Here is a 16,754-nt window from a genome sequence, read left to right on the forward strand (position 1 = left end):
GGAAAGGTTGGGAAAAAACCCAAAAGTAGAACAAAAGGTTCTTTAATACTGATTGAAGAGTTACAAAATGTGAAGATCAAAGCTGCTGGTACCATTTTACCTCTTTTAATGTGTTAATCCAATTCCAGCAATGCAATTTCTTTACTACCTATTTTGTTTTCCATATACTAGGTGAAGTGGTTAACTATAAGCTATATAAGAAAGCTTGTGTACATTACCAGATTAGAATATAAGGGTTCAATAGGCAACAGGCCAACAATATAATCCTTCCTTTCCCCATCCATGACTCAAGCTTTGATGGTAAAGTACAGGATGAACTATAGCTTGAGATGATGGCTCTATTTTCCAGCTGAACGAGCCCTTTCATTTTGCAAGACACATAACATCAATCAAATCTTTTATTTCCTCCCATTAGGAAATTACCTTAAACAATGGTAATAATGCTAACTCTCACCTTTCTCATTCTCTTTGTATTTGCATGTGCCAGCTGGAATTTCAGCTTGAAACATCGAGCCCACCATGATTTCCTGTTTGGAAACAACAGAAACAAGCAGTTAAGCACCATAGCGGTGATATTTTGTTAGCAAACAAGAGAATCATCACATCTCTTTTTACCCCTTCAAACTTTCATTGTACAAGATCTAAAAACGCAGTTACCAGGCACTATGTGGAAATGGATTTTTTGACTTTTTGGGAGGTCTCTAACACTTCTTACTGTCAAAACTCTGATATTTATAGGGGAAAAAATGGAGAGGATTTGGGTGATCTATAGAGCTCAGAGTTACTAGGTAACCAATCAAATTATTATTCATGAAATACAGACATTTCTTCACAGCCCATAGTATTTACCTTTTTCCAGTCTTCTGAGGGAATATAATCTTCGTCTTCTTCAGATTCCTCTTCTATTTCACTGTCTACAAGAAATTGTTCAACCATTAACACAAAACGAGCTGTGATAGAGCCTGTACACACCAACAGCAGCCTCCCCCCAAGTGGGCTGAGCGAGGGGCCTGGAAGGTCAGTCAGCTCTTGGGAGCACCCCAGCAAGGGCGACAGGAGAACACATCCCACCCCGTCATCCCAGAGCCTCCAGCCACACGCAGCCCTGCTCAGCTTCACTGCCACCTCACCTAATACCATGCAAGTGCAATTGGCAGCTTTAGTGACAATAATGATGCTTCAGCATTGATAACTTTGAAGAATGACCCACAGTAAGCTCACAATTAGAATGGATTCAGATACAAAACGGGTGCTGAAAAGTTAAGGCACAAATGAACCTATCAATAAATTTTACTACTAAATAAGTAGTATTAAAACACAAAGAAGGATGTGGAGCTGTTGGAGTGAGTCCAGAGGAGGCCACGAAGATGCTGCGAGGGCTGGAGCAGCTCTGCTCTGGAGCCAGGCTGAGAGAGCTGGGCTGGGGCAGCCTGGAGAAGAGAAGGCTCCTGAAGGGGAGACCTGAGAGCAGCTCCAGTGCCTAAAGGGGCTGCAGGAAACCTGGAGAGGGGCTTGGGACAAGGGCCTGTAGGGACAGGCCAAGGGGAATGGCTTGAACCTGCCCGAGGGGAGACTGAGCTGAGCTCTTAGGCAGAAGCTCTTCCCTGTGAGGGTGCTGAGGCGCTGGCACAGGGTGCCCAGAGAAGCTGTGGCTGCCCCATCCCTGGCAGTGCTCAAGGCCAGGTTGGACACAGGGGCTTGGAGCAAGCTGCTCCAGTGGAAGGGGTCCCTGCCCGTGGCAGGGGCTGGAGCTGGATGTCCCTTCAACCCAAACCATTCTATGGTTCTATGAACCATCATTTACTGTGCTTGGACCCCATGTTTGCAGGATGACAAACTGCACTGTTACAGCAATCAGAGCAGTGCAGTGGAAGGATTCACACTGTCTGAGAACCTGCTTTTTCAAAACTGTAGAAATTTAAAATTTTCCATAGATTTAGTCTTTTCAAAAGAGACTTTCACAGAGTCCCAGATCTGCAGAGATTCAGCATTCAGCAACAAACAGGGCTTTTTTTTTTGCCTGTTATTTTGAGTATAATAACAATAAAGAGCAGTGTTACGAAGGAGATTAAACACAGGTTTATGGGTACCAACATGTGTATTTCCAAACCAGAATCCCACATTAACTAGAGCTGTTCTTAAGCCAAGGTCAATCCCAGTGAGATGACTGTGCTTAGAGCTGAACTTTACATACTTGTATCAAAATATTTACATCGACGAGGGCGAATTATCTCCTGTGGATCTTGAGAAGCAACAGATGGTGCTGGGTCGTCATTAGATGACTGTGTCTCATCCTCCTGCCCTGATGAATCTTTTATGGTCTCCTCCTTAAGCAGAGAAAAACAAACAAGAGATCAGTTATTCCTTGTGACAGACACTGTTTTGGCAGTATTTTCTCCAAAATGGCCTATATCTCAACCCCAAATATCTTTTAGGTGACTTAGAATCATAGAAGCATAGAATAGTTAGGGTTGGAAAGGACCTCAAGATCATCTAGTTCCAACCCCCCTGCCATGGGCAGGGACACCTCACACTAAACCGTGTCACCAAAGGCTTCATCCAACCTGGCCTTGAACACTGCCTTGAAGTGACTGCGTAGATTGTGGCCTGTCCAGACTGAGCCACAACAAAAGTGTAAACACATCATATTATTTATTGACCAGGATTTAAAGCAGATCAATTTAAACCACTTAGACTCCAACCTCCAAATCAGAAATGTGAACCACCATTAAATATCACCCCTAGTTTTTTAAATCAGGCAAGCAAATCCTTGTGGGTTTCATTTAATCTCATTTAACTTGAAATTCTACTTTGGTCTTTAAACCTTTCCTTATGAATTTTCAGTAAAAAGAGGAGGAATTGTTAACTGGCTCTATTTTCCTCAATCAAATGGAAATGTTACCTTCAATAAATATTAATGGCAATCGTGTGGTTCAGCCCCACAGGAACAACATTTCAGTAGACCCAAGTATGCACATGGAGTCATCAGAAGAGGAAAAATCAGAATCAGGTTCTTTATTAGAAGACAAATCACAACAACTATGGGAATTATTACAACTACGGAAAATTAAAACAGTAAAGGTTAAAATATATATTAATGTTTTCTATTTCAATGCATGTTGTCAGTATCTTTTCTGTGGTTCATGTCTATGCTGTAAGCACTCACATTTGCTAGTTCTAACACAGAAGCACTGGGCACAGCATGCGTTTATGTCTACCTTTACCAGCAGCCAGAGTATTATCACATGTACAGCTTAAAGCAGATTAAAAATAGAAAACAGCTAAGTGCAGTATAGCCAAATAAGCTGTAGAAAGATGAGCACTTGCAGAGAAAGCCTGAATGATTTATAAAACCATTCCACCCCCACAGATGTATTTTACTGCCTCTCTGCTAAGAGCACAGAAGCATTTCAGAGCTCTCATTCTTCTACCCTGAGGCAAACAACCACCACAGGTTAGGGGCTCTCTTTGTGCCCAGTCCTCTCCACCACCTTCATTCCAACCCTATCCAAACTGGGGCAGAATTGGTGAACACACACTGACAACCCCTGTGCCAGGTCTGCAACTGGGCTAAACCAGTGGCTGTGTTTGCTGGGCCAGATTTTGAACTGCTCCTGCTGATGAGAGGAATGTGCTTGCTTCTGCAGCACAACACAAAGGGTCAGTGCCCAATAGAGGGAGAAAGATGACTCTTTTTGCTGCTAACAAGACACTTGAGATTTTATCTACTGAAGAGCAGATAGGCAGTACCTTAAATTAACTGGTAACAGAACTGCAGAACTACAGAGGAGGTCATGAGAACAAAGAAGCTGGAAGTTGTGTCAGGAAGTGATTAAGAAACAAGGACATAAGAAGAGAATGAGACTTCAGGAACGCCACCATGCACAACTGCGTGCCTAGAAACGCTGTGACTGCCCCATCCCTGGCAGTGTTCAAGGCCAGGTTGGACACAGGGGCTTGGAGCAAGCCGCTCTAGTGGAAGGTGTCCCTGCCCGTGGCAGGGGTTGTGAATGGATGAGCTTTAAGGTCCCTTCCAACCCAAACCATTCCATGATTCCATGATTTCCATTTTGCATACTTCATGTTATGTACGTTTCTCCCCCTCTCTGTCTCCTTGAAACTTTCCTGATGTAACAGAACTAAGAATCTTCCTTCTTTTTGAACTACTCAACCCACACAAACGGCAATCTTTTACAGCATCTGTCAAGGGAGTTTGCAAATCCTAAGAACCTCATTTTCTGAATCAGATGTATCATCCCTCATCTCTGTGTCACATTCCAGAGATTCTGTAATGGGTAACATATAAAAAAAAAAACCCAAAAGCAGCCTTGTAAAAGCCAGCTTGGATAATACAACTTCCATTAGTGCCTGAGCTTTTTTGTTGCTGACAATACAAACGGGTTTGTATTTTAATGGAACTCAGGATGCAGCTCTGAATGCCACCAGTAATGGAGAAGTTACAGCTGTGCCCATGACAGGATTGCTGCAAATACGTACAACAGGAGAAAGGTCTAAAATCGGAACATTTCTTTTCAGAGCACACAGAAAAGGGTTTTAAAGTGCTAAGTTCAACCCTATACAGCTGGCAAAGATACTTGAAGCAGTATCCTCAGTTAACAATTTAAGTACAACCAAGGCTGCCGGGCTGAAAAAATACAATTTCAAATGCTAACGAGAGGAAACTTGCAGCAACCTCCAGTGCTCTGAGACACATTTAATTCAGTTCTACATTGTTCAGGTTCAGTAGAACAGCTTTTCATCTCGAAACAAGTATTCAGCCATATCTACTAAAGTGTCTTCAGGCATTTAAACCTTCAGGTTTGAAGTCTTACTGTTGCTGAAGGACAATTACAATCTCTTCTTACATGATACTGCAGGTATACATGTACTTTAATTTGCTTCTGCAACAGTTTGGAATGATACAGATGAAATTACTGCAGCCTTTCAATATGTTAAGGGACCTGTAAGAAACCTGGAGAGGGGCTTTGGACAAGGGCCTGTAAGGACAGGCCAAGGGCAATGGCTTTAACCTGCCAGAGGGGAGACTGAGCTGAGCTCTTAGGCAGAAGCTCTTCCCTGTGAGGGTGCTGAGGCGCTGGCACAGGGTGCCCAGAGAAGCTGTGGCTGCCCCATCCCTGGCAGTGCTCAAGGCCAGGTTGGACACAGGGGCTTGGAGCAAGCTGCTCTAGTGGAAGGTGTCCATGCCCATGGCAGGGGTTGGAGCTGGATGAGCTTTAAGATCCCTTCCAACATAAACTACTCTGGGATTCTAGGATTCAAGTCCCTGGGCCTCTTCTAGATTATTCTGGGTGGGAAGAAGACAGCAGGAGCAGTGGATTTTCTGGATCTGCTCCCCACTGATCCAAAGCACCCTGTGAGGGTCCCTGGCCCAGCACAGCCAGCAGCTTTCCCAAATCCAAAGTGTGTTGACCCTGGGGTGGGTTGAGGGAGGCTGTGGCCCTGCCAAGTGCACTGGTGGGAGATAAAACCTTCTTGCTGGGAATTCTACGATTCCATGAAGTTAAGAGCAATGAAGAGAGATACAGACAGTTAATCAAGAATGAACATTAGAATTCAGCACACAAAACATCTGAGATCAACTATATTATAGATCACTTCTGCCTTGATCTGGCATCATGAGGTGTTGTCCAGTACAGAATGGTTGCATAAAATCAGGTTGAAATTAATGTAAACACTTACTTTGTTTTCACCACTACAGCCACTGTTGTCATCATTATCAACATCATCATCATCTTCTCCCTCCTCCTCTTCCTCTTCCTCATCTTCATCATCATCATCTTCTTGGAGTGGAATGGTACCATCATAGCCGTAACGGCTAAGTAACTCCTGGATCGGCATGTCACTTTCCTGGTAAACAGCCAAACAAAGTTCGAGGTTTTAACAGGAATATTTCACATCCCACATCAGCTCTACAGCTTCAAGGTGCACACTTTGACCATAACACAACAAAACAGCTAGATGATGATCACTTACACCAAGAATGGCCACTCCAAAGAGAATGGACAGTGAAACCTTGAAGTTTTGGCTCCTAAGAAAAATGTGTATTTTCTTATGCAGGGTTTTTCTTTCCAAATCCTTTATAAATTCACTGCAGACCTCACATACCAGCAACCTCTCTGAGGGGCCATAAAGCTCATTAAAAGGCCACCAAAGGGCTGTATGCTCCATCCTTCCCTTGGTACTTGTCTACTACTATTCTACCAAAGCACAAGCACTGCAATGTGGCATGTTACATCTGGTTACACCGTATCGCCTTCAGTACATGGAGCAAATACACTCTTTTGTGGGATATATATTGTTTTCCCCTGAACTACCTGAAAAAAAGTAGTATTTAGTACACATTTGTAGGAGAAACAGGTAAAAACATGTGTCAGCAGCAACTATTTCACAGAGACAAGATACTGACTGTTTTGGCAGGCAGGACCTTGCTCTAGTGCATGGCAGTGATTTTTGCAGTGTCTCCAAGAATTCAGCAAAATAAGGACCAGAACTTGCAGTACCTGGCTTGAACATGGAATTACATCTTTCTTCGGTGAGTTTTACTATAGGTGCAATTCCACAGAGTTCTTCAACCCTGCCTTTGAAAACAAAACTGCACCAAAAATGCACCTCTTTACCCCATACCTCTCCTCATTCTGGGCAAAACTAGAAACTGAGGGGTTGGATGGGGATGAGGGTTCGCTTTATACTTAGGATCACCTGGTATCCAGGTAAAGACAGTAGTAATGTTTACAGATTCCTACACATTTTAAGTCAGCTGTCTACAAAACCATCCACAGATGAAGCAAATCTGCTAAAATATGTACACAGTTAAAAGTCTTTATCCTTCGAATGCTGGTCCACTCTGAAGAGCCACTGCAAATGATACAGCTGGTTCTCAAATGTAGTGGCTCCCAAACTGTTATCAATTGCATTCACTTTATTAATATAAATCATTAATTGCCATGTTTGCAAATTACTTAATCCCTTTTAATACCTTCATCCCCAGCCCTCAGGGGCAGCATGTGGCATCCCTAAGGAGACCTTTCAGAGCAGAAACTTTCAGAGGGCATTTTAACATGATCTCTCTCACACGATCAAATCCTTTGTTTGTTATTTAGAGCTGTCTGCTTGCTCTAAGTATTTCCTCTTAGTATGCAATGTGCATCTTGGCTGATAATCAGATTTTGTTAGTTACTGGCTGGCCTTAGTGAATTCCTGTCCTAAGGCCTTCACTCAACCACACAGCTCTAGTTTCTGGAAATGTAGTAACAATACCAATGACAAAAGGCATGTGTAGTTAGTTCTGCTGTGTAAGAGTAGGAGTAACACGGGTTAGGAGTACTCATTGTCTGTGTATCTTATTTTACTTCAAAGAACTAAGCTATTCTGCTACTCATTGGTCTACTCTTTGGTTAAGCTATATACACAGTAGATGCAGACCACGTGGACCTAAATGTCCTCACCTTCCTTCTTGAATTACTGGTCGCTATCATACCTAACTGTTAGAAATGGGGACCTATGTAACAGGCTTATTACTCACTATGTGTCACCTAGGAAAGTGGTCTTGCATTAACAACATTTTTCTTAGGTAGAGCCTCTTAACTTCAAATAGACCATTATAACACAAAAAGCTCCAAGGGCCAGAAACTCTCCAAGATAAATACAAATTATGATTTCTGTATTGCTTCAGGAGACAGCAAAAAGAGAAAAGGTTGAAAAAGGAACAAGGATTATCAAAGATAGGAATTTCTTATGCGGAAGGTGCTCAATAACAAGAAATGAATTCTAACGGATGTGTCTGGAGTAGAGGTGAGGGGAGTGATACAATGGAGAAGTGTGTCAGAAGCAGCACAGAGAAAGTAAATATAAATAACTCTTCTAATGGAAGAGCAGCCACTGAAATGGACATAGAACAGGCTGAAAACCCAAACATGTTTCTCACTAAATGAACTGTGCAACACTGCACATCCCTCGTGGACACTATGGTTACAGAGACTAAAAACTGAATGGATAAATCCACAGGAAGAGGGAAAATAAGACTAATGGGCATTACAGACATAGAGACAACATCTTTTTCATATGTGCCTGAACTGCATCCTGCTAGAGGCTGGAAGAGTGAAACAGTGTGCTCCCATGTATGGTTCTCTCATTTAAAGACAAGAGATGCTGGTGCATAATCCTAAGAAAGCTAAAAGCCCTCCCTGAAAAGGGGGACCCCAAAAGGAGAAACCAAATGATTATATGGAACAACAAAGGGGAAAAGGGAGGAAAAAAAGGCTTACAAATCTGTAAGTAATAGAGGGAGGCACCATGCACAGTGCCCTGGCAATTCTCACCCCATCCTAGAGGCACCCAGGGAGGCACACAGCACCCTGTAGTGCTCTGCCCATAGACAGGGCAGCACAAAGGTGAAGAACTTGGCCTCACACTCATCAAATCCTTCATGTCATGCTACCTCCAGCTTAGCTGAGAGCAGGAGGAAACCAAGTCTGCAACTTGCTGAGGCCTGGTCGTTTATTATGTCCAAGACAGACTGTGAATGCAGTTTCCTACTACCAAAATCATGCTGCCAAGTTTCCATGTGCTTTGGGAAACTGCAGCATCAGCATATGCCCAGGACACTGAGAGATGTGCTTTATCCCAGCACACATTCTCTGGGGCTGCTGAATGAACACTGGTTAGCCAGGATGCTGGTCACACCTGGTGTAGCTGCTACTACATACAAAACCAGTACTACTTGAATACATGTCTGGATATAGAATTCTAGAATGGTTTGTGTTAGATGGGACCTTAAAGCTCACCCAGCTCCAACCCCTGCCACGGGCAGGGACCCCTTCCACTGGAGCAGCTTGCTCCAAGCCCCTGTGTCCAACCTGGCCTTGAGCACTGCCAGGGATGGGGCAGCCACAGCTTCTCTGGGCACCCTGTGCCAGCGCCTCAGCACCCTCACAGGGAAGAGCTTCTGCCTAAGAGCTCAGCTCAGTCTCCCCTCTGGCAGGTTAAAGCCATACAATCAAGGTTAGTTGCGGCACCACCTCACTGCCCATGAGAAATTCTATTCAAGAACTATCACTGAAAACCACAAATTCTAATACTTCTGATTCACCAGAGTTCACCCAATAAGTAGAAAAGATGTTTACCCTCAGAGGAAGGTGTAATTCTTACGACAGTCAGGAGTGAAATCACCAAGGTTCAAAAATGCTTTTGCAAAACCTGACTGCCACCTCGCCTCTGAAGGAGCTGAACTAGTAAATCAGGCACATTCACAGCCTGGGGGGGAATCTGAAATAATACATGTAAATGTTTGGGGGGGGGGGGGGGAAGAAAAAGACAGGATAGCACTTGTCTTGACAATAGTCTGAGATTTAGATTGCCTACATACAAAAGTGAGCACTGATGTGCTCACAGGTTGAACACAGGGGCTTGGAGCAAGCTGCTCCAGTGGAAGGGGTCCCTGCCCATGGCAGGGGATGAACCTTAAGGGCCTTTCTAACACAAACCAGTCTGGGATTCTAGGATTCTGTAAGATCCTATGGGCATGGAAGCATCTGAACCTTAGTGAAAGCCCTACCTGCAACACATACAAAGTGACCACAAGATTCGCTGCTAGTCCGTAAGAGCATCCTGCAGCGAAGGGCAGCACAGGAGCAATGTGAATCTGTTGCACCACTGCTCACTGTCCTGATCTCATAAGAACTGACACATGGAGGAATAATACACTTGAACAAGGATATGAGGGAATAAACTGATGGCTGAAATACAGTTATAAACAATGCACTGTAATGTGGTGATAGAATTACACAACAGATGTTGACTTTTCACAAAATATGAGGGGAAAAACATGTCATAGGTGTGGAGCTCCATTCCTCCATTAATCTACATGAAGCATATTTAGATCCACAAACTATTTATCTTTATGTTTACCATTTAATATCAAACCTCAAGTTACCAAAAAAGAAATTATCATTTACATAGAATCATAGAACAGTTAGGTTTGGAAAGGACCTCAAGATCATCTAGTTCCAACCCCCCCGCCATGGGCAGGGACACCTAACACTAAACCATCCCACACAAGGTTTCATCCAACCTGGCCTTGAACACTGCCAGGGATGGAGCACTCACGGCCTCCCTGGGCAACCGATGTGAAATGTAGATTAAATGCACTAAATTAAAGTCATACTGACATAATCATTTATACTGAACAGGATTTATACATCAAATATGCATCTAAGAATCACTGATGATCCTAGGTTCAGGAAGTGTTTTCAGCCAATGAGGCCACAGACAGTATCTAAATTACTTTGTACTTATACTGAGCCTAGTTTGTAATTTAAATATATTCTTTCTACCTGAGAAGTGATTTAAGATAATACATAAGTCACCCTAAAATGCCAAATAAAGCTCATATGCAATTATTTCAGGAGACACATGTTTTATTTCTCACTATTGACAATAGTTCCTAGTGAGAAACAGATCAGGAGTTCTGATCCTAGCTCTGATGACAACTTTTTGCTTTGAGCCAATCATTTCATCTGTATCTCCATTTCCTCTACCTTAAAAATGAAGATACTCCTTTATGCTCCACTAAAGTGCTATACAAATGTTTGTATAAATATGCAAAAGAAATGTAAGATTAGGAGATTTTTTATAAATCAACATCTATCTGCACTAATCAAGTGCTTTAGAAAATAACACTGGAATATAGAAGTTTAGTGAGAGCATACTTTAACCTATATTATTAGCTCTAAAACAGGAATCCTATAGCAGCACATATATGCAAAAAGAAATCAAACAAGCACAGCGTTATACATTATTAAGTATTTAGGTACCAGTTTCCTTTTCCCACCTTTTGAGAACCTCATATTTAGTTCAGCTGCTTTCCCCCATCAGTATTATTTACCTATTAGTGATTTTGGGGTGTTTCGTTCTTTTTTTCTTTTTAAATCCCAAATATAAGGGGAAAAAACCTGTTTTGTGTGAGGCTGTGGGCTGTGGTTATGTTTTATGACTACTTAAGGCTACCTACCCTGTTAAGATCCTCTATTTCAGAACTGAAGTTTGTTTCTCCTTCCATCATTTCCTCCTCTTCTAATGTCCGTTCATCATCAAAGTCATGCACCAGCATATCAGCTGATGGATCAAATTCATGGTCATCAGATGTTGCTGAACCTCCTGATAGAAAACATTTTAAAGAATGTTTTTAGTTAGATCATGGCCTCACAGAGTTTAATTTTTTTATTTTGGTGACATTTTAATACTCAAATTATACTCAGAGATTAAAATATCTTTGAAATCCCTCCATCGTTTAACTCAGGGAAAGCCAATCTTGTTATTTAGAGGACAGTAAAAGCTGCCCTCTGAGTGGTAGATCATGGGGAAAAGACGCAGGAGATGCTGTTTAACAGCCAGATCTCAAAGCCCTACATATCTGGACATTAGGTCCCTAGTTAAATGCTTGTAAAACATTCAAGTTCTGAAGACTTAATTCCTAAATAATCATAAACCTGCCTGAATCAAGAGTTCTACTGGGAGCAGAAACACTCATTAAATATACACTCAGGGCAGCTGTTTCCTTTATACTTTGGAAGCTTTCTTGTTTTGCAGCTACAAAGACAGTCTAATGACTTTTCCAGACTTTAAGCTTCAGGTAAGCTCCAGAGTTATGCAGATTTTATTTATGATGCAGAATCCTTAGTTATTTTCCCCCCATGCCTTGTTTTTTCTTGTAGAGAAGTCTGGTTAGATTTTGTGACAATGAAAACTAAATGGATGGATGAATGGTTTGGCAGATGTAATTCAGCAATACCTGATTTCTAATTCCAACCCTGCTAACATTTTTCCACTTGTCTCCATGGACAACTTCAATTCCATTTTCCAAAGCTTGTGGAGCTTGCATGCGAAGGGTGCAAGAGGGAGGGTTTGCCTATAAGGGTTAATAATACTTTGTAGCTTGAAGTGTTTAAAGCAATTGATTGCTTCTCTGCAAGAAGAAGAGCTCAAGGGACAAGGGCAGTCCAGCTAAAGTAACTACGGGAAAGCTTTTCCACAGTAGGATGCCAAAAAGCTTGGAAATAAATAACACTAAGTACAGTAGGACCAAAGTGGACAGAAAAAAGCCTCCAGTTAGTCATAATTTACACTTAGGCTGACTACTAGATAGTGACTACTGCAACCAGTACTGCCACCAACCTATTCATCAAGTGATATCCTTAGATTACTAATAGCAAGAGACCAGCAAAACTCATTTAAAAAGGGTGCTTTGAAGTTTAGGAACCATCAAAAGTATTTACCTGGGCTTGAAGACTCAACAGAAGGCTAAAAAAAGAAAACACAGGAAATGATTAGTTCTGGGGTTGAACCTGCACAAGTGCAATCCAATAATTCATCTGATACAACACAAGTCACAGCAAATGATGTATTCACAAATAAAGCACCACAAACAGGCGGAAGCAAGTTGAGGTAAACAGTAGCCATTTCATCCTGCATGTATCAATATTGCTGCATGATTTCAGCAACAGTAACTGGAAGAAATGCCCTTTTTGTGGTGCAATAATTGAGTTGAACGTGTAAAATAAAGCAAACCAATTCATTCTGAAAGTAGCGTTACAACTCACAGTCAGCTTTAGTATGGCATAAATCAGTGCTGGGGCCAGAGGGGGCAATGCTACTTTCTCTCCATCTCTGCTCATTTTCAATTCTCCCTTTATGCCAGCACAAAACTGGAGACTAATAGTAGTGATAGTTTAGTTTTTAACAGATCCAGCTTTGATTTAACTCCATGTATTAAATCCCCTTTTCTACAGCCAAGGTATATGCCAGATTACACTGACTGGAAGCACAGTTTAAGAGAAATCATTCTTCCTATTTAAAACTGCACGTTATACAATACACAAATTCCCTGTCCTATTCAAATGAAGGTGCACAGTTAACAGGTATTTACAAATTACAATGAGAATCCCTCATAGAACAAAAGGAAAAAGCCATTTAATCTTGTGCTCAAAAACCCAGCTGTGAGAAAAACAGAATAACATGACTTTGTAAGCAAGACTTTCTTCCCAAGTACATTTTAACACAAATTAATATGATCACAGACTACAAACCAGACACGTATCTTTTAAATACAGGGGGGAAAAGAGACTTCTACAACAATTTCTCTGTAACAGAGACACCCTTTGGCCCACCACACTAGGTAATTTCACGTTTAGAATCAGAACAAACGTCGTCTTCCATGAAATTCTGCTTTCCTTGGCTTCTAACTTTGCCAGTCTGCAGCCTCCCGGGCTGAGATTTGCATGTCAGACATGCAGCCCTCATTTGTTTTGAAAATCCAAGCAAATGGTGCAGCTATTTTCAGGAACAGCCCCAGTGAAGTGGGTCTGTCAAAGCTGGAAGATGGATTTTGGCTTCGGAGAGCTGCAGTAGCCCTTTTCCCTGCCACCTCCTGCAAACTGAGATATCGTTTGGTATCACAGTTAAATTGCAAGCAATAATAATACATAATATGTGATGCCGTCTTCATGGAAAAATGCCTGGGTTTGGCCAGGGAATTATTGGGAAAGCTTCGATTTGCAGATTCACGGTAAGTGCTTTTGTGTGTGTGTAATACTCTGGCTTGGTTGTACTCCTACTAGAACTGCAGGAGCTGTACACCCTGCAGTATATGCAAAATTAAAACAAGTTACTATGTTAGAAACTGGGAAATTTACACTCAAGTAAAACCTTGTGCCATTATTCCAAGATTTTCCTTCTCCTTGACTTCATCTCACGAGGCACAAGCTGCTTCCACCCACAACAACCGGCCTAGATATGTAATGAAGCAAAAACTAGAAGTTAAAAAACTCCCTATAATTGTAAAGTTCTTTTCTATTAGCATCTCTACAAGGTGAAAAGAAATACGTCTCCTTATGAATCAATGACCAGAAGTCACTTACATGTCTGCCTATATTTAGTAAGAGTCTACAACGCACAAGTCCCTTTTCATCAGTGACTGTAGTGATAGGACAAGGGGGAAGGGGTTCAAACTGAAACAGGGGAAATTCAAGTTAGATCTTAAGCAGAAGCTCTTCCCTGTGAGGGTGCTGAGGCGCTGGCACAGGGTGCCCAGAGAAGCTGCGGCTGCCCCATCCCTGGCAGTGCTCAAGGCCAGGTTGGACACAGGGGCTTGGAGCAAGCTGCTCCAGTGGAAGGGGTCCCTGCCCGTGGCAGGGGTTGGAGCTGGATGAGCTTTAAGGTCCATTCCAGCACAAACCAGGCTGGGATTCCATGATGAGACAGTATTTGGATGCAAACTATGTGGAGGCTACTGTACTAGGTCAGTTCCTTGTTAAAAGGGGACCCTGGGATTGCAGGCATACCAGATAGGGTAGGTCTTCTGAGGGAAAGGGAGCACCCACTCCACTGTGAATTAAGGATAGCAGAAGTTCAAGCAGACAGAATCTAACATGGTGTAACAGCAGCAGTTCTGCCCTCATGGAGGAAAAGCCAAATCCAACCCCAGACACTGTTACGGATCTGCCAACAGCCAGAAAGCCTTGGAGGAGGCCTCCTGGACCATGAGCCTTGTGTAAAGGGGAACAACTAACTCCCCACCTTGATTAAGCAGGTTGGAGTCGTCAACAAGGAGAACAGGGTTTGCTCTTAACTCTGCCCTGCAGCAGTGCAGCATCCTTTGGATTCAGATACACTTTGTATGGGTTTAGGTGCATGGATTTTTAAGTGATCTGTGTAGAAATATATAAATGTTGGAGCCTCTTGTTTCAGTCCCACTCGAGGCTTCTATCACCCTTCACAAGTTTTCAGGATGGCAAAGGCATCATTCCCATCTCCAAAGACAAGGATACAGAGACAGCCTCAGCCAAGTGATGGAGCAAACACGAATGAGGACAAGGAGGTGATGGGAGCAGTCAGCATGGATTTACAAAAGGGAATTCATGCCTGACCAGTCCAAAAGCCTTCCTTGATGAGAAAACTGGCATGGTGGGTGAAGGGAGCACAGCGGATGTTGCTTGTCTTCATTTCAGCAAGGCTTTCCATGCCATCTCCCATCCCACCCTCACAAACTGATGAAGTAAGCCTGGACAAGGAGGGATGTGGATGGAAAACTGGCTGAAAGGGGCAGCTCCAAGGGCTGAGGGAGCTTTGATCCTCTGACAAAGGAGAGGCTCAGAGAGCCAGGGCTCTTCCTGGGGTCAGGAGCATCTGACCCCATGTCCAGTATCTGATGGAGGGCTGTACAGGAGACTGAGCCTATCTCTTCCCAATGGCATCCAGCAACAAGAGTCAATGGGCACAAACTGGAATACATTTAAACATACATTTAAATATATTTATATTTAAATATAAATAAACATATATTTAAATATATAACTGGAATAGCATGGAGAAGGCATGCCAGCTCAGGCAAGCACACAGCCTGGCCTATAGGCTAAAGTACTGCAGAAGCCGCCTCCTTCCCAGCTTCAACAGCATTGCTAGAACACTGCAGTGCCAATGGAGTTCGGCATGACTCCCAGGACTTTTTAACAAGTCCAAGTATATAACCAGTACAATCTCAGCCTATAGAAGGGACAAATACAAGCCCCAAGCAGATAATGTTCAAAACCCAATCACCTCCAGAAACATTAAGTCCATTTCAAGCTACCTCACAGAATTCATCTATCTTTTGGGAAGTTCTAGTTCATTCTCAGCCACAGACTCCATGGCCAGCTTTTAGAACAGCCTCTGAGTCTCTATTATTTTCAGCTAAGCTTTGCCTACCATAACTACCTAGTCTGTGGATTACCATCTCTTCCTTTCATGTTTCTAGTCTAAGTGATGCAATGTCCATCATCCTCTGCCTTCTATTCCTAGCTAGATGCAGTGTTACATTACATCTCAACTATATTAATGGCCAGCTGCTGCCAAAAGTAGTATGTGACCTCTTCCCACCGCTCCATGTGCTTCTGCCGCTTGTGCCAGGTCCAGCAATGAGGAAGCTGCAGCATGTGCTGGTTCAGCAAACCAATCTCAGAGAAAACTAACCCTAGTTTCTCATCCTATGAGTGAGCCAAAGGGCTCCAGCCTGGGCCTCTGCAGTCCCCAGTTGTGCTGCAAACAGCCCAGAGCATGACTGGAGCTGTGGCAGCAGATCAGGGGTAAACCTTTCAGTGACCATCTCCTAGCACTGCACATAAGGTAAAAGAGCATCCTATGATTAAAGAGTTGAGACAATTCCTGCAACGGTCTGTTATTCAGCCCTATTTCCTTGCTCCAAGTGATCATGACTCTGGACAGGGCAGCATAGATGGCTTTGAGGGCATTTGCTTATGAGAATTCCCTGGCAGTTATTAAAGATCATATGGCTACATTGGTGCCATCAGATCTTAAGTCCTAAGCTATGGTACATCAGGATAACAGGAATTCCTGTGAAAAAGATACCCTTGTACTTCAGTGGCTTTTCATTTGCCGCTGCAGCAATTCATAGAGAAGTACAAAGCACTTTTTTTTGCCTCAAGAACACTCATGGGATCAAAGAGCTGCTACCTACAGAATGGTATCCAAGGCCCAGGACAGAAAAACTATGGGGTACTTACAATATCTGGGCTGACACAACCCAATTGTTCTGTGCATTTGATTCTATTCTCAGAAAAGATAACAGTGACCATTTGTTGTGGGTTTAAAAGAATGAAAAATCATACATTAACTCCTAATTCATGGAAAGACTCAAAGGACTGAAGGAATGCTGCTGCACGGACACACCACCGAGCACATCG

At 42.8% G+C, this 16,754-nt stretch overlaps 1 protein-coding gene across 6 annotated transcripts in view; it reads right to left on the bottom strand.

Annotated features, from left to right (window-relative positions):
• MIER1 (MIER1 transcriptional regulator) overlaps window positions 1–16,754 on the bottom strand; it is a 64,520-nt gene that overhangs the window by 11,320 nt on the left and 36,446 nt on the right. For all 6 annotated transcript variants that reach the window (XM_065673097.1, XM_065673094.1, XM_065673095.1 and 3 more), the window contains 6 exons: window positions 12,294–12,318; window positions 11,030–11,175; window positions 5,701–5,868; window positions 2,195–2,327; window positions 850–914; window positions 455–527 (listed from right to left, as the gene is read on the bottom strand). In XM_065673097.1, the coding sequence (XP_065529169.1) occupies window positions 455–527; window positions 850–914; window positions 2,195–2,327; window positions 5,701–5,868; window positions 11,030–11,128 (538 nt within the window). In that variant the 5' untranslated portion in view covers window positions 11,129–11,175; window positions 12,294–12,318. The remainder of the gene's footprint in view (window positions 1–454; window positions 528–849; window positions 915–2,194; window positions 2,328–5,700; window positions 5,869–11,029; window positions 11,176–12,293; window positions 12,319–16,754) is intronic.

Source organism: Lathamus discolor, chromosome 3 (assembly GCF_037157495.1).
Source record: "Lathamus discolor isolate bLatDis1 chromosome 3, bLatDis1.hap1, whole genome shotgun sequence".
NCBI lineage: Eukaryota > Metazoa > Chordata > Aves > Psittaciformes > Psittacidae > Lathamus > Lathamus discolor.